This window comes from Anoplopoma fimbria, chromosome 13, assembly GCF_027596085.1.
Source record: "Anoplopoma fimbria isolate UVic2021 breed Golden Eagle Sablefish chromosome 13, Afim_UVic_2022, whole genome shotgun sequence".
In the NCBI taxonomy this organism is placed as follows: domain Eukaryota; kingdom Metazoa; phylum Chordata; class Actinopteri; order Perciformes; family Anoplopomatidae; genus Anoplopoma; species Anoplopoma fimbria.
In genome coordinates, this window is record NC_072461.1 from 10,675,893 (window position 1) to 10,699,376 (window position 23,484).

General features: G+C 40.9%; 1 protein-coding gene across 1 annotated transcript in view; it reads right to left on the reverse strand.

Annotated features, from left to right (window-relative positions):
* arl15a (ADP-ribosylation factor-like 15a) overlaps positions 1-23,484 on the reverse strand; it is a 105,939-nt gene that overhangs the window by 38,882 nt on the left and 43,573 nt on the right. Inside the window, exons 2-4 of the mRNA XM_054610862.1 lie at positions 23,099-23,243; positions 21,670-21,729; positions 7,513-7,727 (exon numbers count right to left, since the gene is read on the reverse strand). Coding sequence (XP_054466837.1) covers positions 7,513-7,727; positions 21,670-21,729; positions 23,099-23,243 — 420 coding nt within the window. The remainder of the gene's footprint in view (positions 1-7,512; positions 7,728-21,669; positions 21,730-23,098; positions 23,244-23,484) is intronic.

Consider the following 23,484-nt stretch of genomic DNA (forward strand, 5'->3'; position numbering starts at 1 on the left):
AGTGGTTGCTGTGAGAAGAAGGCCAGCGCGGAAACGTCATTTGTGTACTGTGTCATCGCCAGATGGAGCCGCCAATGGGATTCAGACCTGCTGAGTTTGGGCTCCATACAGGGGCGGCGCTTGTTAAAATTTTTCACAAGAAGCAAGAACCTGCGACGCAGCTGTCGTCTTTCTGGAAGTTCGCAGAGTTCAGATGGAGAAAGTCGTTTGAAAAATCCAATAGATGTTTCAATAAAAACTCCACAGCGATACATAATTTTGTTCATATGCTGGCCCTAATCGGATTTTTGCAATCTAGATCACGTACAGGCCCTCGGCGACAGGCACAATGGCTGTCTCTACGGAGTTCCCTCCGTGGTTGTAACATCACACGCCATGTAATAATCGTCCAAGGGAATGTGTGCTTTTGTATTTACAAACTGAATGCTGTTAAATTTCCATGTGGGATGTGTAAGAAAATGTTCTGAGGAAAGATTCAAAGCAACTGAAACTTGAGGTTTGAGTTTTAACTAAAATAAGGAAAAAACTATTCAAAAGATAATAGGGATATATTTATGCCTGATCTTAATAATTAGATGTATATTCCATTCTGATGGCTTATTGTTTCAATTAAATTTCTAGCTATTCAATCGTGGTAGGGAATGTTCTGAGTCGCTTTTAGACGGTCGCAATGTATCATCCCCTAAAAATATTAAACTTGTTTTAACTTAAAGGGCACTCCGAGTTGAATCTCAGCACACCTGAATAATTTAATTTTGTCCACATATGCTTCAACAAAACAGTGGTTGGAGACGGTTCTTAATGTCCCTGTGAAAACCAAAGTCCCATGTGAAACATACTTGAGTCAGGAGGGGGGATAGAAGGGGAACGCTGCAGCGTTCCGTCCATGCGTCACACGTGGTATATACAAAAAACCTCACGCGTGACTTCTTGTTTTAATTTAGACTGACCTGTCCAATAAACATTTAGACGTGCTTAAATTGTTTAAACGTTTCAAAGGGGATTACTGAGGATGTAAGCAAGCTGAGCTTTTCCGGAGCAAACTGTTACGGTGGATCAAAAAGGTTACGACTGAAAAAGGGTCATTTTTCAAAGTGTTACGGATTACAGTAATCTTAAACATTGTTACAACCTTTCCTCTGGAGAGACAATCTGAGATCACCTTTTCATCACCTGATGCTCTCTAATGCAGTTAGTTATTCAAACGATTAACTTTCAGATGACGTAAACCTTCATATCTAAAGAGTGGATCACTTCCATTTCGCGACGGGATGTTTTTAAAATAATTATCTACCCCTTTAATTGACTAATACAGCTGAAACTTATGACAGTAAGGAAACATTCACATGTACAGAATTTGTACAGTGTTACTGTCCTAACCTGGTGATGACCTAATGAGTTTAAAGCCTCTACGGAGCAAAAGTTCCAGCAAAGTAGCTCCACTGGCCCAAAACATCTCAAAGCAATGTGCACTGACCCTTAGTAGGACTTGTTTACTTAGTAAAAAGCTAATGGAAATTCTAATGAATAATGAAAAGATGCATAACATACTGGGTATATATATGGCGTCTCATAAGAGACCCTTAAAGGTTACATGTTCGTGTGAGATTATTTGGGTCCTGCGGAAACAAGACGGGGCTGTACGACTGATGTGTGCCGTGTTTTCTGGTACTAATGTGGCAGCTGGGACAAGCTGAAAATGTCTGAAGAATGGATGACGTTAACCCTGAGAAGCTACTCTTTTTGGACTTAAAAACAGGTTTCTGGTATGAAAAAAAACATGACTTATGCACCATTTTACATTTTAACTGTTTTAAATGTATAAATATACTCTATTTTCTCCTCAGCTATGCAACAAATTCATCAGAGAGGTAATTCACAGTGCAGGCACACGGACTCCAGATAACCTAAATAAATTAGCTTTAGTGTATGTGACGAGCGTAGCAGCAGCTGGACACGCTGTGCTTGATCCGACACTTTCTCGGGTTCATTCAGAGGTCTCGCCGTGATGCTTCCAACAAGACGAAAGGACGATAAAATTCGAAGAAATAGGAAGTGGCATATCTTTAATTGTGCTTTTATCCCCAGCCGAGGAGACGCGCTGCACTTACACCGGACCACGAGGGCCAAGAGTGGTTTGCCACCTGTTTCTGACATGTACCTTGGTACTTTTAGTGAAACTTTCATTTAATATTAAGCAACTGGGCTCTACAGTAGAGCATTTTGACAACCGGCATCAATAAGTAATGTGAGGACATAAATATTCCCAAACTTCCTGGAGACAAACCACACACAAGTTAGGGCCTTACCAGTAGCCAGAAATAGCAAGAGCATCAAATTTTTGGGGAGAATTACAATTACGGGAAAATCTTAAATTTAGAATTTGGAAGCAAATAACAATTTTAGTAATGAGGTATGTGATGTAACAGTAGATAAAGGCTGTTATTGTTGCAACAAAGTCATATGCTCTGAAAACATATACACCATAATGTATTAATAGAATAAAGCTAGTATTGGCATTTTGTGGATTCTGTAGGAGATTTCCGTGTGACAAAAAGCATGTTCTTCCTGCTTTTGGAAAAAACAAACAAATAAAACTGAAATATCCACAGGGTGCTATTGGCACAGGAATTTGGATATACCATCATCACAGCACAGGAAAAACACAAAGCCAATTTGGGCTGAAAAGGGGTCTTCCTATGTGCCTTTAAGCACCACTTTGCACGAATAAGTACCTGTTAATAAGTCTGTTGTTTGATATTTAAGGTTCTATGCCTGTTTTTCATTTTGCATCCGTATGCTGCCTAAATAATGCTTAACATATTTCATTCTTAATATAAGTTTCCAAGATGCAAAGACTTACAACAGAGGTGAACGCTTCTCTATAAGTGAACTTAAAGCAACCGCATGGGAACCTGGGGAGAACTGAAAATAAACTCCAGGAAGAGACCCCTGCAGATGTTGAGCAAATGTTTGCCTAACATATAGAGGCTTTGCCCTGTTGCACTCCCCAGTGGTTAAGTGGGCTTACTATTTACACTCCTTTTATTTTATCTTTAACAGCACGACACTTAATAGTACCTCGGGCCACTGATCAGAAACCAGCAAGGGTTATCACTGGGTTCAAGACATGTCTTGCAGTACAGCCAAGAAGAAAGGTTTATTAGGAGAGGCGGAGTCTGTGAATTATTTTGGAGTTGGTCTTAAAATTTAGTTTGATCTTTGCAAAGATTACTCATGAGTCACTGAACACTAAGCTCCGTCAATAACACAGCCATGAGTCAGATGATAATGTGCACATGCCAGCATGGTAACACTCCTAAATTGCCGTGTAATTTCAAACGCACAAAAGGTACAACAAAGAATACACAAACACTTAGAAAAACCATGCCAAAGTTAGAGTATCTCTCTTGTACCCGCAACCAAACCAAGAGACCCGGTAAAAGCACATTATTAGAGCGTCAGTGGAATTAAATTAATTAATCAAAGATGTCTGTCACCACTGACAGCATATTGAAAAGCCTTGTGTTAAGACTTAAAATCATACGCTTGTCTTAAACATTTGTAAATAGGATGTTTGATTGTGGAAGTAACCCCTTTCTTCAGAGAGAAAATTTGAAATTAGCTGTATTACAATCTGAAAAAAACAACTCCAGTCTGCATGTATGGATTTATTTTAATGTGTAGTATGTAAAGAAAGTGTGATGCTGCAAACAAATACAAAGTGGCATCATGGACAACACATGAGCGTCCATATGCCCAGTTATGATAGAAGTAGACACAGTATGAAAGCCTCTTCCTCAGTACTAACCTCAGCCTCCTCTGTTGCCCTGATGAACTCTGTTTATGCAAACTGCGGGACTAATGATTATCTTATCTTATCTTATCTTATCTTACGTCATTCATTCTGGACTGGAATGACCCTCCCGACGCGTTGCAAGAAAAAGGCCTTTAGGCGACATGAACCAGTCTCACGTGTCATCCGTGTTTGCAAACAGTTCAGACAAGTCAATTCTTCCAGAGACCGAGGCAATGGTCGGTCAAATACGTCAGAGGACACATCACGCTAGGACCAGTGGCCAGTGTGGGCAGCTCATAGACTGGATTGATTGGCTGCGCTATGAGGGCCGACAACGAGACCGGTTGTGTCGGCTTAAAGCAAGCAGTTGCCATTTAAAATATCAATAAGACCAGCGAGGTTCTGTGAGTTCATTGCCAACAACCCATACTGATTAGCTGAAATAAGCTAAACTGGAGTCATGTGTTTTCCTCAAATGCATTGAGTTGGGGTCACGACAGAATCGGGGACAGAACCTGTCTCTATATCTTTTTCCCACTGCAGATTTCACATCACAGAAGAGCAGCAACACCGGTGGTCTAGGCTAGGAAACGCAGATGGTCTTCACTACAGGCATCCATCTTTGTTATCCTGCAGAAACATTAAATAGGCGTCTGCAGATGATGCATGTGTGTGTAAATATTTGAGTGTGTGTGTGTGAGCGCGCGCTGGAAAGTGAGGTTCCAGGTTTTTGAAACATGAGCGAGCATCGCAGAGGGAATGCTATCCATAACATCCTACTCCAAGAGGCTCCTTCAGTGAGGGAGGTAGAGTGGTAGAGCAAGGCTAGCAAAGAGGGAGAGGGAGAGGTGGGACAGATTACCCTAGTTATGCTCTATTTCATTTTTGCCTCCACAAGCAGTGATTAATTCTGTCCCGAGGGGAGGTGGTGACATAACCTACTACTTCATGACTACTACATGACATTTATACTATATTCTAACTATTACATCATGTTTGTTGGCGGAGTGGCAAGCAACTATCTCAGACAAAAGGAGAAGAATAAAAAAAGATTGGAACAAAAGATGTGTAATCATGGGGTTCTACGTTGGCAAGCTCTGGTGAGATGTCCAGTCAGAAGTGCATTGCTTCCTACTCAGTCAACATACAGGATGGATTAGAAGAGCAGAGTCTAAAGACAACTCTGTGAACAAATATGGAGGGAACTCCAGTGAGAAATGTACTCAGAGCAGATATGTTTCCTAAAAGTCTCATTGTCAAATTACACGTACTGAGCTATGCTTGTTAGAAATCATATGTTTAGTTTTTTAAGATGAAATGACAGAAGTTGACCTGCCAAACAAAAAGTTAACGACAGAATCTAAAACTTCAATGAGGGGGAAAAAAAACAACATACAAGCTAACAAAAAAAAATAGAGGGTATCTGTTTTCCAGAGCTGGAAAAGCTGTTTCATGGACCATTTACCGGCAACGATAAAAAGCAAACATCTTGGAAGCACATGCTCTTCTTCTTCTCTAATGAATGTCAAATAGAGTCCTACAAAAAGATAACGATGATAATAAAACAAATGAATACATTTTAGAGATAGCCAGATCCATATCATGGTGACGGCGGACATCGTAGTCCCCAGAATGTCATCCAGATTAAGCGTTCCCAGGCCATGGGGATACAAGAGTCCCCCAGCATTGGTTTTCCCTAAGGTCTCCTCTCAGCTGGATGTGCCAAAAAGGAATTCTGATCTCTTAACCAACTTGACTGGGTCCTGTCAATGCGAAGGAGCAGCGGTTTTCTCAAAAGCTAATTCTGCATGGTCAAGCCACCCTGCAAGAGAAATGCATTTCTGCCGCTTGTACACATTAACTCATCTTTCAGTCACTATCCCCGTATCCCTGTTCTTTACGCGAATCATCCTGTATCCATAGTTCAGACAGTTGGAGTCTCCTTTCTACTACCTTGTCCTGAGATTTCACCAGGAGGATGAGCAGTGAGACACCTAATCTCTACAAAACGATTCTGCATTGATATACAGAATCTGTAAGCAAAAAGACAAGATTTTAGTATCGGACGCATACTGGTTTCCTTTTGTAGTCAGTGTAGTAAACTGACTACTTGTAAAACAATCTCGTCGCACAAGCCATCTCTTAACTGTTGTCTCGCATCTCAAGAGCAGCCCAGAGATAAGGAAGTCTTTGCCCGGATATCCACTGGCTACACTAGGGGCGAACTCCAGAAATACAGCACCTTGGCCCCAGAGGCTTATCGTTTTCAGACGGATAACTTATGGGTTTTGAGACTGTGTGACCAATAACTGAAGCACACTCTGTCACAACACTGAAGAGACGTATCAAGCAAGACGGTCCAACAACATTAAGAGCCTTTCAAATCTCTTCCATCCATGGACCCTGGGGAGCTTTCTGATTATCTGTTACTTCTGGCAAAAAGATAAAAACTTTGCCTCCTCCACAGAGGACTCTGTCGAGTTTAGAAGATTGCTCAAGTGTTCCTTCCACATCCTTCAGTAATATACCCAGTCAAGTTCAGTAGTCTTACTCCGCTGCTGAGAGGACCCAAATCCTCCTTCCTTGGTATCGAATGGATTGGCAGACCATGTTTGCTTCTGCACCAACAGAAGCTGCAATCCTTCTCGATTCCACATTCTTGTCATTCAAAAACCTGAAAGCCTCCATTTTCAGCTTGACAACCTCACTCAACAGTGGGTTCTTCTAGCAGGTAACCTTCAAGCCACAACCCCCTATACGACACAGCAATGGAGGGTTTGACATGGCACATTTGGGTCAACTTCCAACAAAATGTGAAAATAAGTCTTCCAGAGGTCAGAGTTGGAGATGTTATACAAAGGGGCCTCAGCCAGACATTCGCAGTTCAACTCACAGCACATTTGGGTTTATCAGCTTCTGCTGAAGCAATGGGGTATTTGCTCCGGCTCCTTCAACAACAGAGAGGTGATATTTCACATCTCAAGGGCCACTTTTAATAGCCATGGGTCAGCATGCCGTTGAGTCTACCTTGGCCCGTCACTCACTTTGCAACGCACTAGTCTCTCTTACACCTAAAATCTGAAGGGGCTAACCCACATGGCATTAGTCCCATGTCACTTGTTGGGGCTGAGACTAACCAGGTCCAAATGGTACAGGCCAGCCACAAGGGACTTACCTGCAAACTCCTGTTCAAGGTCTGGCTAAAGGGAGAGGCCTTGGTTTCCAGATGAGATTTCTCTTTTCCAAAACACCAATTTATAGAGATCTTTTGATCACTTTTAGTTTGGCCCCTAACAGGGGACCAATTTGCCTTGAGAGACCCTTGAGTGTGGTCTTCAACAATATTGCTCCCAGGTTCTCAAGGGCACTCACAACCCTCCATGTTCCCACCACCACTACTAGAAAGTAGTCAAATTGTTTTTTAATTTTGAAAGTGTTCAAATTATGAGACTAGAATTCTAAAAGCCATTATGAAGCACACTCTAGTTAGAGCTCAGCTCTGAAAACATCACTTTGGACTCTTTAACAATCACAGCACACACATTGTATTTATTTCAAAGTGCAGATACGATGAGCCATCCATGTGTAAGTGTATGGTGGGTGGGTGTTTTTCTGATTGATTAATTGTGAAAGAATTGGAGTTAATTGCAGTTTGAGATGCATGGGATGGAATTAATTAGCATTAGCACTGTAACCTGGCTACAGTAGGTTACCTGGTTTGGCGTTCTAGCAGCAGGTTTGTCCTGGTGGTTGGCGAGGATGAGGAAAGGCAGTGTGCAGAGCTGCGGATGCTGCAGGGCCGAGTGGAGCTCGTTACGGGCTGCCTCAAGGTCCTCATCCGACGAGGCACTGTCCAATACGAAGACTACACCCTGTGACCCCTGGTAGTAACGACTCCAATATTTCTTGATGTTGATGTTGTCGGCTCCTGTAGACAGATATGATGCCATTAAAAGTGTCATTGTAGTCACTGTCATAATTTATGTTACTGTTGTCATGTGAAAACCTCCTAATGACAGAAGTGCCACTAACTCCTGTAGTAGAATACTGTGTATCATCAAAACATGATAATCGCAAAAATATCAGTTTGTAAATAGACTTTCTCCAATACAAAATAATTTCCATTAAATAAAACATGTGTATTGTTGCCAAACAATCTGAAAATAAAGTATAAAACATTAGAAACAGAAAGGCATTCTGGAACATTATAAAACGTATAGAACAAAGCACATTAATACACTGCCTGAAAGAACACAATTGACATTCTTGAATAAAATACTGTGACCCCAGAAAATATAAAGCAAATATTCGCCTCATGTTACTACATAAATACGATATTACTTCATAATGATGCGCATTTGTAAAAAGATGGAATTCATGCTTTGTTACAGAGACGTGCAACAATTTGAAAAAAAAAAAAAGTTTTCTGAATGAAGTTTGGATCAATTGGTGCTAGGTTATGCTAACATTGCATCTGCTTCATCAATACAGAAAATAATGTCATCTAGGCATAAATACGGCAGCAAAGTTGTTGTTTGTACAGGGGACAGTCTGTGGTTTATACACATGTATTAATACGCATAGTTTTGTCAGATGTATGTGCAAAAAGGAAGTACAATCGTAGAACTCTGGTTGCCTGTGGAGGCTACAATCATTTCTTATTCAACAACGTCAGGATGTCGGTGGCGACAGGATAATCATTTCTAAGCGGATAGGCTTTACCGATTTCAACTGGGGCGAATAAGCGAATGATGTGAATTTCGTAATTTTATGAAACTGCGTCGAATGAAGAGTATTTGCTTCACGTGATTTGGGTAAAACCAAAACCAAGAAGATTTGCGGTGTGAAGTTAGGTGCCAAATTTCTCAGCAACTCCTTAACTCATTCTTAAGACACAGTGTGGTGTTCTGACAGTGGAGTGGATCTCCAAAGTCCTTAGAGCAAATTCACATACTCATTTGATTATCCGAAAAGGAGCCTGGGCTGATTTTCAAGACCGCACTGACGCTGTGAACATCATATGGTTCCTTTTTGTGTGCTAATGTGGAGGGAGAACATCCGCTCACATGATGGCTTAGTTCACAATAACATTATTTGTTCGTCTAAGTAAATTGTGGAGGAGACCTACATGCTCTCAAGATGAGTCAGTCCACGTTGCTACCAACTTCCTTTGCTTCCACTGTCAGACCCTCCTTCGCAATGCCTTTTTTTTTTTCAATGTAAGGGCACTTTACCTGCTCAGGATCTGAGAAGGTAAGATTGGAAAACGCTTACCCCAACCATAAAACCATTTCTCACCTGAAGGAAAACATGCAATGCGATTAGACGAGCTTAGTGGGGTCAGTTCACTGCTTAGGACTTTTCCCAACAGGCTAATTCCAGGGCAATAATCTTTAATAGCCTTGCCCCTGTCAAAAAAACCCCAATAATCTCACAGTGAATACCATTTTTTCAATAAAAAAAAAAAGGAATCAGTTCTGTACTTGAGCTGCAACACAGAATAAATGTCCCGTCTACAGTACTCTGAATCTGGAAATGCTCACCCTTATACAAGCATATCTCCAACTGTCATTATGTTACTATTGAGTTCATGAACAAAAACAAGAAAAGGTTCTTCATAAGGTTAGCAATGACTGCCAGATGACAGCTTCCGCTGTCGCCCTCTCTCAATTGATGCTGACACACTCACTCAACACCGCAAGGCCATGATACGCTAGTCACATCCTCCGTGTTACTCATGCTCCTCAGGACATCTTGCTCCTCTTGTGACAACTGGAATCCATTGTGACACACACAGCTGCTGATCTACTTAGTAGTTGAAAGCCTCGTGCTCTACGTTAATGAAGGAACTACAAATTTCAAGCCAACAGAAGAGGAGTAAAAAAATGAAAAAATATTAAGTCAAAAGATAGATGTAAAGTGCAGAAGTAGTATGGCAGTTTATCCTTAACATTGAATCATAATAATCAGTTTTTTATTTTATTTGCCCATTCAGAAACAGTGTACTCTGTACAGACATTTCCCTTATTAGTAAGGCATCCCAAATACACCACAGTTTTGATTATTGTAGGTTAAGCTTTAAATCTTCTAAAATATATTTTTTTTAAAAACCACATCTTGTCAACTGGTCTCATACTTCAATAACACTCCGTTAACTCAGTTGATTGCAGTCCTTTTCTCCACATGTTTTTTCCATTAAAGTGTTCAAAATGTTTGTTCTACACGCTCACCAAAATTTGTCAGCACTGCGTAAACACAACTACAAAGGGTCCTGTCACATTGCATGCGCAAGTTCTTGCACTTGCTTTTTACATGGTTGTCCTTTCTTTGGCTAAAATGATCCTCCTCCGTCTGGTGAGGTTACTTCTTTTGCAATCCTGTGAACTGTTGTTTTGTTATTGTTGCTCACAGCAAGGTAACTGCCAAGCAAGTGACAAACTGTGATGCTGGCAAATGTTTAAAACATCACGAAGTGCTCTCTGTGACATTTACCTCCCTTTCCTCGTGCTCTCCCTCCCTCCCTCCCTCCCTCTCTTTCTTTCTTTCCTCCCCCACTCATTCTACTCACACCTCTCACTGGAGTGGAAAGCTATCAGACAAAGTGGCACTTGAGAGATTGACTAGGAAGTTTCTCTCATCTTTGCCTGGAAACGGTGGAATGTCCGTCACGTCTCGTCGGCTCTCGTTGGCAGCTTCTGCCACCTATTGGCCTGACGGGAGGACTTCCAAACATGACGTCATGGTTCTTGGGGGATGCTGGCAGCCCAGCTTCATATCATCAATCAAATAAGTTCACCATGAGTAAGACCTCATTCCTTTGCTCTTTTTTCAACCTTCCTTACTACTTCTCCGCCACTTAACACCTTTGTTCATCCTCTATATATAGCTTGTAATTACATTTATTATAAAAAATATAGATGTTTTATACTTTTAGATTTCCCTGAGACTTGACTATCCAAAGGTCGACGGTGCAGCGCGAGAGGTAAAATAGCAAGCTCAGTGAAAGCCATGTCTATTACTGATCCTGTAAAGTACGGACTCATCAGTTGGCAGCCACATTCATTCACTACATGGGTTTTGACGGTATGAATTAACTAACAAAAGGCTCTAGCAAAATCAATTACCGAACTGAATCATGAACTAAGTTACGGAAATTACGTGAGCACATAATCAGGTAAATACGAATTATCTCCTCGCAAACGGTTCAATCTTCTGAGTATTTTTAGTTTGGATGCACCTTAAGGAAGATTTACAATTATGTATTTCTCTATTGTTCACCAAATTTCTTGTGTCTGTTTCTAACTCACGTTACGACGTTCAAAACTGTTGTAAAACACGAACATGTCCGATTTGAATGCGATTTGAATTTACTTGGTGAGCTAAGCGTGGGTAAGTGGCTGGAAGAGATGGAGAGGATACAGGAGAAAGTAAAGAAAAAGAAAGGAGATGGGGTGAAATTACTAAGAGAGAAATTAAAGAGGTGGAAAATTCAAGAGAAAAAGCCGGGGCTGTTTAACAGATTATGTGGTCCGTTCTCTGTTTGCAGACCTGATCATCCGCCTGGAAGAAAACAGTCAGGAGAATGTTCATGTTCATTCAAAGAAGGCAGAAAAAAACACAGAGATACTGGCAAAGAAACAAAACGAGCATACTAGGCAGCCTTGGAGAAATACCAGTAAGTTCTGCGGTCAAATCCAGCGGCCATTCAAAGCAGACAAACTACACTAACTATCAATGTTAAGTTAACAATGCAGCTTTGGCTATCTTGCATGTATTTATTTGTAGCATGTTATGTTCACCTTTTTTCTAGTTGTGTTGTCAACTGGCAACAATATAACCAAGCTACACACTAACAAAAATGATACCGCTGGTAAGGGATGACAGCTAGGGGAAAGCGGGCATAATAGTTGACGATGGTGGAGGTTATAATTTAACTGTAACATAATGTTTTTAATAATTTTTTTTTCTTAACGTTCACTTTAACGTATACTAAGGAGCCCATGGGGCTGAAATGTATTGGCTAAATGTGAATCTGAAATCGAAATGGCATCCAACAGTGCGAGAAGAAGCTGGAGCAATGTCCCTATTGCTGCTGGTCCAGAGAGAAAAACACCTCTGAACCAACAAAGAAGGGTGCGGAACAATTAACAATTAATTAATGGCCATATCCAGATAAATGTCAATTATCCTGCCAATGTTTTACTCATTCTTTTCACTGCATCTGTGTGTTTCTTGGCAACCGCTGTGTGTCGCTGAAGAACTACATTGCTTGGCGGGAGGAGGATTATTTGTTATCAATAAATTATTACACTTTTTATTGCCCTATGTTTATTTTATGAAACTTTTCCGGGTATATGTAGTAACCATTTCATAAAAACCCTTAGCCGTTGTAAATCACGGCCTCTGGTGGCTTACTGCTTATTGTGGCTGCATTACATAATTGTCTACTGAGGCTAACATTGGCCAAAGAATTCAGAATCTTTTGCCATTCACTGATAGATTTAATCCCTGTTTGAGTTCAGCTATGGGGTATTTTGGCTGACACACAAGACTTTTAAATTGTTATCGTAATAAACTCTACCACAGCTTTCGTAGACATCTTTCGTAGACATCTACGTGTATATATAGAAGCAGTACACTTGTGGACTAAAAAAAAGGCGACACAAATTTTTGTTTTAGTGTTACTTGAACGCTGCAGTGCAGACCGTATATTTCATAGCCGTTAATGGTGTAACAGAACGTTTAACCATCATGGTGTGAAATAAAGTTTTATATTCAGTAAAAATATGCAACCATGACATTTCTGACTTTCCGATCCCTGGTAATGTTACATTGTAAATAACCAATCCATGTTGAAATTGACAAAAGGAGAGCTAGTCACGATGGCAGCACCGCTGACGGCTAACGAACAAAGGTTCTGTTCAGGTATATTATGATGCGTCCAGGCTCTGTTCAGTGAAAATGAGTGTTGGGCGGAGGCAAATTATAACGTTAGCAGGATGTGTTTACATGTTATATCGTAAAATGTAGTTGTTGGTGAGAAACTTGAATGAATCCAGTTGTTTGAAGGATATGTTTTCACAACAATATAAATAGATTTTAGAGATGAATTATGACCCATTTACACTTATAATACATCATTAGATCTACTAATGACAAGATTAGTTTTAATCAATAAAAATACAATCCTTTATTTTACTAATCATTTGAATTTTGTGTTTTTACAAATAAAAAAGCATTATAGTTGACCATAACAAAGTAAAAGGATAACAAATAGAGTTTTTGATGGTTTTCACCGACTTTAGAGGGGTTGACATGATTTTTGGAATGGTGGCAAAAATAAAAAGTCTGGAGCCTTGTAGACCAGCTGCTATAATCAAACAACAAAAGGATCTGTATCTGCCAATATGGATCATGAAGGATCAGCTACTAGTATCGGTGGGGAAAAAACGTGGTCAGGGATCTCTAAAAGTTACATTGGCTTTTTACATTTCTTACAATATTACAATGTGAAAAAAACAACTATATGATGTCAGTCTGTGACGTCAGACAGTAACCCTCTGTGGGATCAAATGAACAGAAATGTGATCTGAGGAAAACACCTCGACCAGCCCACCCATCCATCCCTCCCTTGCTCCCTCCCTCGCTCTCTCAACACCAAGCAAGACCTTTTCAACCTTCTGTAGCAAATGAAGACAAGCCGAAACACGGGGTTTGATGGCTTATTCAATGTGCCGCAAACAACCTATGAATGTGTAACATGTAGGCACGGTTTGAGGTCTGGGAGGAAGACAACTGTATGATTATGGATGTGCTATGCTTCTTAGAAATGTGGTGATTCATGGTGTATGCATGTATGAAAAGCTTAACAGGGCTACCACTCATTTCTGATGCAGCCTTTTCCTGTTTTCCTATGATTGGGTTGTCAAACATTTAACTTTTCTATAGTTTTGCACTTTTCATTATGTTAAGACAAACCCTAAGTTGTAGTTGTTAACGGGCTGATACGATTAGTCGATTAATCGAACGACAGAAATACAATCAGCAACTATTTTATAATTGATTGATTGTTCAAGTCATTTTCCAATCAAGAATTACACATATTACTTGGGTCCAAATTTAATTTAATTTTTCTTTTCTTATGTAACAGTAATCTGATCATTTGTGAGTCTTTACAATTGCTCAAAAAAAATGGAAATTGCATCAATTAGTGTAAACTATTTGTAACACTTTATTGACAAAACAATAAGACAATAAAAAAAGAATCTGTGAATGAATCTATAATGAAAGTAATTGTTGCAGCTGTAGTAGTTCTAAGCCTTTGCTAACATGATGAAATTGAGAAGCAAGCACAGTCATACTCACTGAACCTTTATTTACCATCATGTGTCATCTCATAAAGACTATAGAATGCCACTTTATGCAAAAATGATTTATGATATGGAGGCCAGTCAAACTGAAGCTAGCCCAGAAGTGTGGCATGACACTGGCTGTTTGTTGCATAACTATTTATTTGTTGTGGTGCATTTGATTAACTCTGTTTAGCCAAAGTCCAAATATGGTGAGGGATAGCGTTGGAGTAAAGGGACAAAAAGCTCAAAACATGCTGTAAAAATCCTAAGAATTGTACAATTTTAAGGTTCTTTGGAAGTCATGATGCCATTAATGCATGAAGAGGAGGGAATGGGAAAAGCAGACAGACGTCATTGCCGCTTTCACAAGTGGCAATGACGTGTCAGTGATCAGATTGCTTTGTTTTTTCTTCTTTACCAAAGTGAAACTATGAATGAGTAAACAAAACTTTTGAAGCAACTGCCAGTAAGACATGAGCAAGCAATTATACAGCAATACAGTTAATAGCAGATCGTCTTCTGAAGACAGTCTTCTGGAATCAGATTTTCTTTTTCAATTGTGTTTAATGACACATTAAAAAATGTGTTTTTCTGAAGTCATCTGCAACCTCAAACAGCTTGTGATGGTACTTAGTTGAAACCTACTACCCTGTTTTTCCATTTGGTCTGAATTAGGCTACTGTTGAGTCTTGTTCTGTTTGCTGTCGGGTATCGATGCAGGTATGGTTTCAGATTCTGTCAGCTCGAACAACTTTCTCGTACTGTTCTGCCTCACATTGTTCATGCTTTTTGCCAGCCATTTACCTTGAACAAAACGCAAACATGTTAATAATCAAGTCCATTTTTCCCTCTTGAAAGTTTAAGCACAGAGCAACCCGCTTTGAAGTCTCCCTAACGAAAAACAGGCAGTTTTTCTTCTTTTCTTTTTTTCGAACAAAACAGCTACAATACGGTGATGGGAGGGGAGCGCTGGGAGTAGTGAAAGAGGCCTCTAGTAATAAAAGTTTGCTTACTTCATTGAGGAATGAGCTGGAGCTGGAGCGAGGTGGAAACACTTCAGCTGTTGATGCACCCATCAACCTGCAGCCTCAGCAGTGTCTGTTTTTTAAGTAAACAGTTCGAGCGTGAGGCCGAGTCTGAATCCCTCTCATTGTGGCACCTCGAAATATTTGAGATCAATAAGTTGTGTATGTAAATAATTGAGGTTTCGCTCTTTGACGCTCCGCTTTTGAATCCAGTTAGCGATTTTCATCATGGGCCACTGGGGCTGTTCATGAGGACCTTTCTTTTTATATTCCAACCCACATATAGGCTCCTGTGCCGATAAAATAATATTAAGTGCATATGTTAATGCCCTTGTTGAAAATCTTAAAAAGATAGAATGCTTGAAGTTCTTGAGCATATTTAAAATTTTGACTTTGAAAATTGGTTCGACTAACACACTTTCAAGGTTTTTAAGGGCTGTCCGTTATAGTATCTACAAGTTGCATTCACCCACTATTGACAATGAACCCAAAATCAAATTGGTAATATTCTTGAATGAGGCCTCAAATGGGGATCAGTTACGCGTCTGTCCTCGGAACTCCAAATTTCGGCCGTAATCTGCTTTAAACCCAAGTGACAATCTACAAAATGATTTTCACTTTTGGTCAGATCTTTTGCAATGCAAAGGAAAAGCCTCCCTGTGGGGCAAAAAAACACACACTGTGGTCCTATTTGATAGTAATAAGAACCACATTGGGGTCTGCCCTGCTGCGATGTAGTGGTTTTGCTCCGAGACGTGCTCTTGCCTGTTGGTGGTCACAGACAACTGGTAAATGCTCTGTGATGTTCTTGCAACTCGCCCGTCTTTGCTCATGATCTCCGTATGTGTACGTGACGGACGAATACTGGAGGATAAAATACACATATATCTCCAGGTGGCAACTTATAGCTCTGAAAAGTGAAGCCAATTCGCAAGTCTCTTAAACCTGCATTCTCTCTAATGTCCATCAGGGGGCGACTCCTCTGATTGTATAGAAGTCTATGAGAAAATGACTACTTCTCACTTGATTTATTCCCTCAGTAAACATTATAAACATGAGTTTATGGTGTCAATCGCTAGTTTAAAGTCTTCTTCAATACAGCTTGATGTTCAATTAGTAAATTATGGTCCCATTAAGGGTCAAATAGACCATAAAGTGGAGTATGCTTTAGGGCGGGGCTACATTCTGATTGACAGCTCGCTACGATGGTTTTGTCCACTCTGGGTTGTCAGAGAACTTTAACTTTGGCCAAAAATGTTGGCTTCCAAATGGTAGTCCAGCAACCAATGGGTGACGTCACATAAACGCGCTCCTCCATAAACAAAAGCATGTAAACCTTTAAATTTGCTAATTAAAACAAAGCTTTCACTATAAATTGTCTGACTTCCAAAATACTGGATTATATAGAGCAGCATTGGAAGAAAGTCTGGTGACAAACACTGATTTAAGAAGGACATTGCATGTGCAAATATCTACCACTCTGCTCCAGTCGAAAAAAAGAGTGGGGATTATTAGCACCACTTCTTCATCAGCTGTCGTTGCGTGGCACGAATGCACACTGTGAAATGGCCCGTCTAGACCTGACGTCATGTCACTGTCCAGACGTATACACACACACACATGGACATTTGCACACTCCTACACACTCTTAATAGATTCCTCCCTGTGTCCCCGGAGGTGCCCTTCCCACCTAATCCCCGTACCTGGCACCAGCTGGGAATCAAACGCCAGCAAGACTTAATATCGGCAGATGCAAAATTCCCAATGTCGATCGTCTGAATGAGAGAACTGAATGAGTACAAAGAGCTGCCACTGATTAAATAAACATGAAAACTGTCAGTTCTGTCTGGTATCTATTTGTTTTCGCAGTACATTTTCTGATGACATCTAACTAAGTAAGTAATACAAGGTGCAGTACTTGAGATATGGCCTGTCTTGTATTATGATAAGGAGCTTTGATACAGCACAAGATGATTCTCAGCCTTCCATCATGTTGCTAAAACAAGGTTGACATTTTCTGAAGTGCATAAGAGATATGCAAATGTTTTTTCTTTTTTTCAGGGAATTGACGGCTCTGACAGGGGACAGACTCTGGTTAGAGACCACACACTTTGTCCTTTAGCGTGTGCATGTCGGAATTTTTTTATTTATTGTTTTACAAATAGTCTGCTGTTCAGCTGTGGTAACCGATTTATTTACTTATTTATTTCAGCCTAAGCTTCAGTCGGACTTTGGGTTTTTATTAGTATTGTCTTTTGATCATGCCACATTGCTGTTACAGAAATACTGATATAAAAATGCACACGTGGAAACCCAGTTACAAAACTAAAGTTTCTTGAGGAAAGATCAGGATGGTGTTAACCAGGTTTTGCTTAATCCTTTACCCCAGTGAAGGGAACAAACTGGGTTTCTCGCTTCGATTGTAACAAAAGAAAAAGCTGACAATAACTACATTATTTACAGGCATGTAAACACACTGAATGATGAGACGGACAAGTCCTGCCTGATAAATGACTGGCTAGACAGCGTGTTCAAATCAATGAGCAAGGAGAGCTTGCGGGAGTGCACAAATAATGGCACAATCCGGGGATGGGGGAGGATGAAAAACAACAACAACAGCAACCAGAAGTGAAAATAAGAAAGAGAATAAAACGAAAACAAGACATAAGCTGCTTCGAGCCTCTTGTTTAAAAAGGAAAGCTTGCGCTTGTGACAATCTTGCCCGGCCCGTTGGAGGCAGGTAGAGTTTTTTTAAAAATGCATCAATGGGGCTCGGCAACTACATAAGTCCCCGTCAACTACAGCTACATGGGTTCAAAGGCTGCATCTTTTTAGTAACGGAGAAGAGACCTGGCTAAAACGTTTTTTTTTGTTTATTGTTTATTTTATTTGCACAATTGAAAAATATAAAAAAAAAAACTAACATGGATAAATAATATTACAGTGCAGGAAGAGGCAGAAAGCCTACTGGGCTTATTTGAAGCCTCCACCTATCTAATATTTAAAAAAAAAAATCACAATACTATAACAAATACAAAAAGAATATACATATGGTATGAAATATTGTTGAAAAAGCTTTTTTACAAGATATGATTCATAAGAATAATACATTGGGTTTTAGTCTCGACGGGTAGAAACAGAGAGGCCCTGGGTCTCATCGGTCATGATGTGATTGTTTTCCCGGAAACAAACAAACAAACATCAGCCTCTACTAGCAGTAATTCATTTCAACATGGATAACAAATTAAAGGCCTTGCTGACCTTGTTGTCTTTGCTAGCAGCTGTTGCGCTGTTAAATTCAGCATTTTCTAATGCTACTTCTGCCGTCGTGGGCAGGAAGCAAGTTTCATCTGAGCTCTTCGTGACGGGAAAGCTCATGTGATATGCGTTTTCAGGCGTGGTGGTATTGACGGAGATTATTTCTGAAATGGCGCCAAATCGCTCGTCTGGACGGAGATTGTTCTTGATCTTTAAAGTGTTTTAAATCAAAAACGAGTGTAGCTGGAGCCTAGAACCACTCTTGTCTCCAAGATGAAAAATAATAAATAGAAATTATAAATTATATTTATGTATATATGTATTTATTTAGCCCTGTGATAGGCTGGCGACCTGTCCAGGGTGTACCCTGCCTTCGCCCATTGACAGCTGAGATCGGCTCCAGCACCCCCGCGACCCTTAACTGGATAAGCGGTTATGGAAGATGGATGGATGGATGGATGTATTTATTTATAGATCAATTAAATATAAATAATCAGACTTGCACTGCCAAGCATACAGCACAGATTGAATAACTGCATATCAAAAGTGCAAAGGTTTGAGTTTTTGTGAGGAAGCACTCCATGTGTTCTAAATACTCTACCAAGTGGAGCAAATTAATAGCAAAAAGCTAACTTATAAGCATTTTGTGTCTTAAAAGGTATTTCCGACCTACGGCACTTGAGGTCACCTGCATAACGACACGTCTCCGACTCCGAGGGGAGAACACCTCATTGACATTCAATGGGCTTTTCCGATAGGAAGTGCTTCTTCAAGCTTCTCAAAGAGCGCTTCTTCCCTCGGTTTAGTCCAGCCTGAGTGAAGAGAACAAGCCACAAAGATTTTGGGTAAAACAAGTTATTTTATGGGATGGGGGGGGGGGGGGTCACGAATACAGACGTCTGTGCGTCATATCTTGTATCATTTTTCTGCATCACTGATGCAGTGCAAAAAATACGATAGAGCTGAAACAGGCAAGATAGCTTGTTTAAATGCCATCGGGGGAAGGGGAGGAGAGAAGAAAATAAAGAATGCTGACAGAAATGGGAAGCGTTGAGTAAGGTACAAACGGTGCGGAACAGCAGCTGCTTTTATCAGAAAACTATTTAAGAGGCTAATTATGAAAACTGACCGACAGGACATTGCGCAAGAGCACCAACTCTCCAGACTGCGTATTTACGTCATTTAAGCTCCAAAACGAGACAAGTATGACTTCAAAACCAAACAAAATATTGCATATTGGTGTTTCACCGGAGAAACAGGAAGCCCAGTCTGATACCATGCTATAAATATTAAGGCAGTCGAGCAGAGGTGTCGAAGCATCCCGTGCCTGTTTTCACCCTGTCAAACCCGTCCATAACAGACGGCACCATAAATTGCTCAAATTCTTGTGCTCTGTGTATTTACAGAGAAAAAAGGGAGCGGGGGAGTAAGGGTCCAAGCAGGGGGGAGCAAAGATTTCATCATCCTTTGCTGTGGTGGCAGCCTATACTAACTTATCACTAAATCAAACGTGTCATCCGTGGGACCAGTATGTTTTTCCTACCACAATAATGTCCCAACAGACTCTGAACCAATCCAGAAACCCCCCCCCCACAGTCTTTACTCTTTTGAACCCCCCCCCCGAATGAGCTCTGTCCAAATTTGGTAGCACCCTCGTTGGTGGTCCCCTGGTGCCTCTGTGTGTGTGTGTGTGTGTGTGTGTGTGTGTGTGTGTGTGTGTGTGTGTGTGTGTGTGTGTGTGTGTGTGTGTGTGTGTGTGTGTTTCATCTTTTCAGGAGGTTGGGATGGGTGAGCCTTCAAAAACATGCACCGCACCTGTCATGTGTCTATGTGGCACGCGGAAAACAACATAAATTACTTTCACCCTCAACAACACAATACTTTTTTTTTTTTTTTTTTTTTTTTGAGTCGCTGAGCTGCTGGAGGGGGAGACAGGACAGCGCTGATTTAAAATCCCTCGTTCAGGACTCCCTTTAAAGGACTGGAAGCCTCCCCGCTGCATTGGCTCTGTTTACGTACGTTCCACCTCGAGATCTCTCGCATCTGTGCTTATTAAACGGCTTCCTCGAGTGCTGCACGTTTCCAAGAAAAACAGGGCGCAGGTTGTGCGGCCACTTCAGAACACACTAACAAGGTCTGACGTCTGTGAATAAAAGGTGTGATGCTACCGGTGGTTAAAAAAAACAAAACAAGAAAGCATCCTTGGTGTACACATGTATGTCGAGAGATGAGATGATAACAGTTTTGTTTATCTGAATGAAAAACATGTTTTTATGATTCACATCTGTATTGTGTAATGTAAATTTGAGATGTTGGCTTTGCTAATAGAGGATCAAAACAGGTCACCCACATACTGGGAGATAGAAGACACGGTTACCATTTGGTAATAACAATCTAATTAAATAAATTTTATCAAAATGTACGATGATGCTACTTTGCCTAAAGAGGTACTGAAAGTTTCACGAGTGCAGAAATAAATTAGATTTCTTTGTATAAAAATAAAAAAGATATGCCTTTTATATCCTAATTTGTGAAACTGCAACAGAAAAGCAACTCAGTCTTCTCTACCTTCGACAGCTTTCAAATAATCATTCAATGGTAGATTGTTGTTATGTTGCCTTGTGGTTTTAAATTTAAGCTTTGGTTGAACATGCTTACGTCTAGGATAGGTCTGGGCGGCAAGTGAAGCCAATGCATTAACATGCATTCTTTGTGACCAGCAGGGGGCGATTGTATAGAAGTCTATGAAAAAATGACTCTACTTCTCTCGATTTATTCCCTCAGTAAACATTGTAAACATGAGTTTATGGTCTCAATCTCTTGTTTCAAGTCTTCTTCAATACAGCATGATGTTCATTTAGTAAATGATGGTCCCATTAGAGTCAAATAGACCATTAAGCAGAGTATGCTTTAGGGCGGTCTTACTGTGATAGACAGGAGCTGTATAGGGCGTCACTGTCACTCCAATGCATTCCAAATATGGTCACTTTGGTTCATTGGTCATAAGCTAAAATGGCGATGGCCTTATTCTAAGATGCCGACAGCCAAATTGCCAAACTCCAGGTTTCAAAACGACACAACCCACAACCCAATGGGTAACGTCACGATGACTATGTCCACTTCTCATATACAGTCTATGGTTGGGTCGCTTTATTTCACCTCCAGACAAAAAGAGGAAATTGTCATATCAAATTGTGAAAGAGTTACAGGCTGAGGCTGGGCATGCGTTTCTTACCTCCGAGTTCTTTTACATTCAGGATTGCATTTGGAAATGGCACTGCTTTGATGCTGAAACCTGTAGGGAGACAAATAAAAAGCCGTGACATAAAGAATTTGTTTGTGTGCGGCCGGCACATGTTAAGAGTCATGAGAATCGACTTGTTGGCTGGCTTGCTTTTCATTAGCGAGAAACCATAGCTCACAGAAATCGGACTTGTAGTCCCGTCCCCCCCGGATATCTGGCGTACCTTTTCTTTTTCTTTTTTTAAACCACCAGCTGGTGAACACGCAGGAGGACTGACATATTTGTGTTGTGAAAGCGAAAGAAAAGAACACTTTGTGTGGTCCCGGCTTAGCAAAACAGAAAAACAAAAAGTGTTTTGTTCTGCGCTGGGAGTTCAAGGAAGATGGAGCTAAAGTGCTACCATGTATTACGTGGTTTGTTTCTGTGGTTGCACGCGGTGAGAAATAGTAAAAAACCCGCTGGAGGAAAGAGATTTAATGTCGCACAAATGATGCACTAAACTGTCTCGGTGGGAATTATTTTTTCCTGGAAACGTTTACAAACAGGAGGAGAGATGGGACAGACAACCGATTGTGATTTTTCTAAAACGTCTGAATTAACTGCTAAATGTGGTTTTTAAGCACATTACGACAGCACAAAACCATGAAGTAAGAAGTGGGAGGGGGACCGCAAGGGGGGGGGAGACTTCCCCCCTCGTTGTTCATCATCTCTCTGTAGATGCTGGCAGACGCAGACGGTGCTGACAGATAAATCTCATTTCAGAGAAGTGGGCTAAATTAATTCTCTGCTATGGTGAGTAATAGACATATTTGATCCATTAAGTCCCGCTCTGCTGCAAACAGGTGTCCGCTCCCACTAAACCGACCCCCACGCCACTGAGGCACAATAACAGGTAGCACGTTTGGGAGTTACTTTATATTTTTAGCTTCTACTGGTAAAAGTGTGCAATGACTAAATCTAAAACGGGACTCTTCCTGCAACAGCTCAAAGCTGTCAAAGCCAGGGGAAAAAATAAAAAACAAAAAAGGAATGTCGGCGTCCTTGAGGGAGAGCATTGAGTATGTGGAAAGCCAGAGTGAGTGATGTGCTAACGCTAAAGCCTCCTCTCCTCTGGACATACTTAACACACCGTCCTCCCGCTGGACTAGTAGAAAGCGGCCCCTCAGGACAACTGAGATACAGCAGAGTGTTTCGAACGCCCCAAAAAGACGTGTACGCTTCCCCTCTGTTGGAGAGACTGCGATACCTGGACAGCGTTCTCTATCTGGGAGGACTGTGTGTTCCTTAAAACGTGAAAGCACTTCGGAAGCTTTCAAGAAACCACATGTGAAGGAAGCGAGTTGGGTAAATGTGTGGAGAGTGCATGCTTCTATTTCAGTGTATGTCTCTCATACTGATACACGTCTTATGTCTTCAATACCTGTTGTAGGAACGATGCCGTCGCTGCCCTCGCTGCAGAGCCGTGAGAGCAGGCTGGTCTTCCCGGCGCCCGTCAGGCCGATGCACACCACATCGTACTCCGGTCTTGGCGGCGGCGGTCCTTTACAGCACAGTGCCCGGAAACACTGAGACAAAAAACAAAAAGGAAACGGTGACTTCAAAGGGGAAACGGAACAAAAGAATGTACCTGGTTCAAGTGGGACAGTGGATCAGATCCGCTGTTTTGAAACCAGAACTAGCTCCAAGCCAGAAATATTCTTGAGTTAAACTGTTGCGTCTCTTGAGCTTCATGAGAAGAGACACACGTGCATTACAGATGTCTTCTTATGATGAAGCAGGAAAGCCCACTACATGTCAGATTTGGTT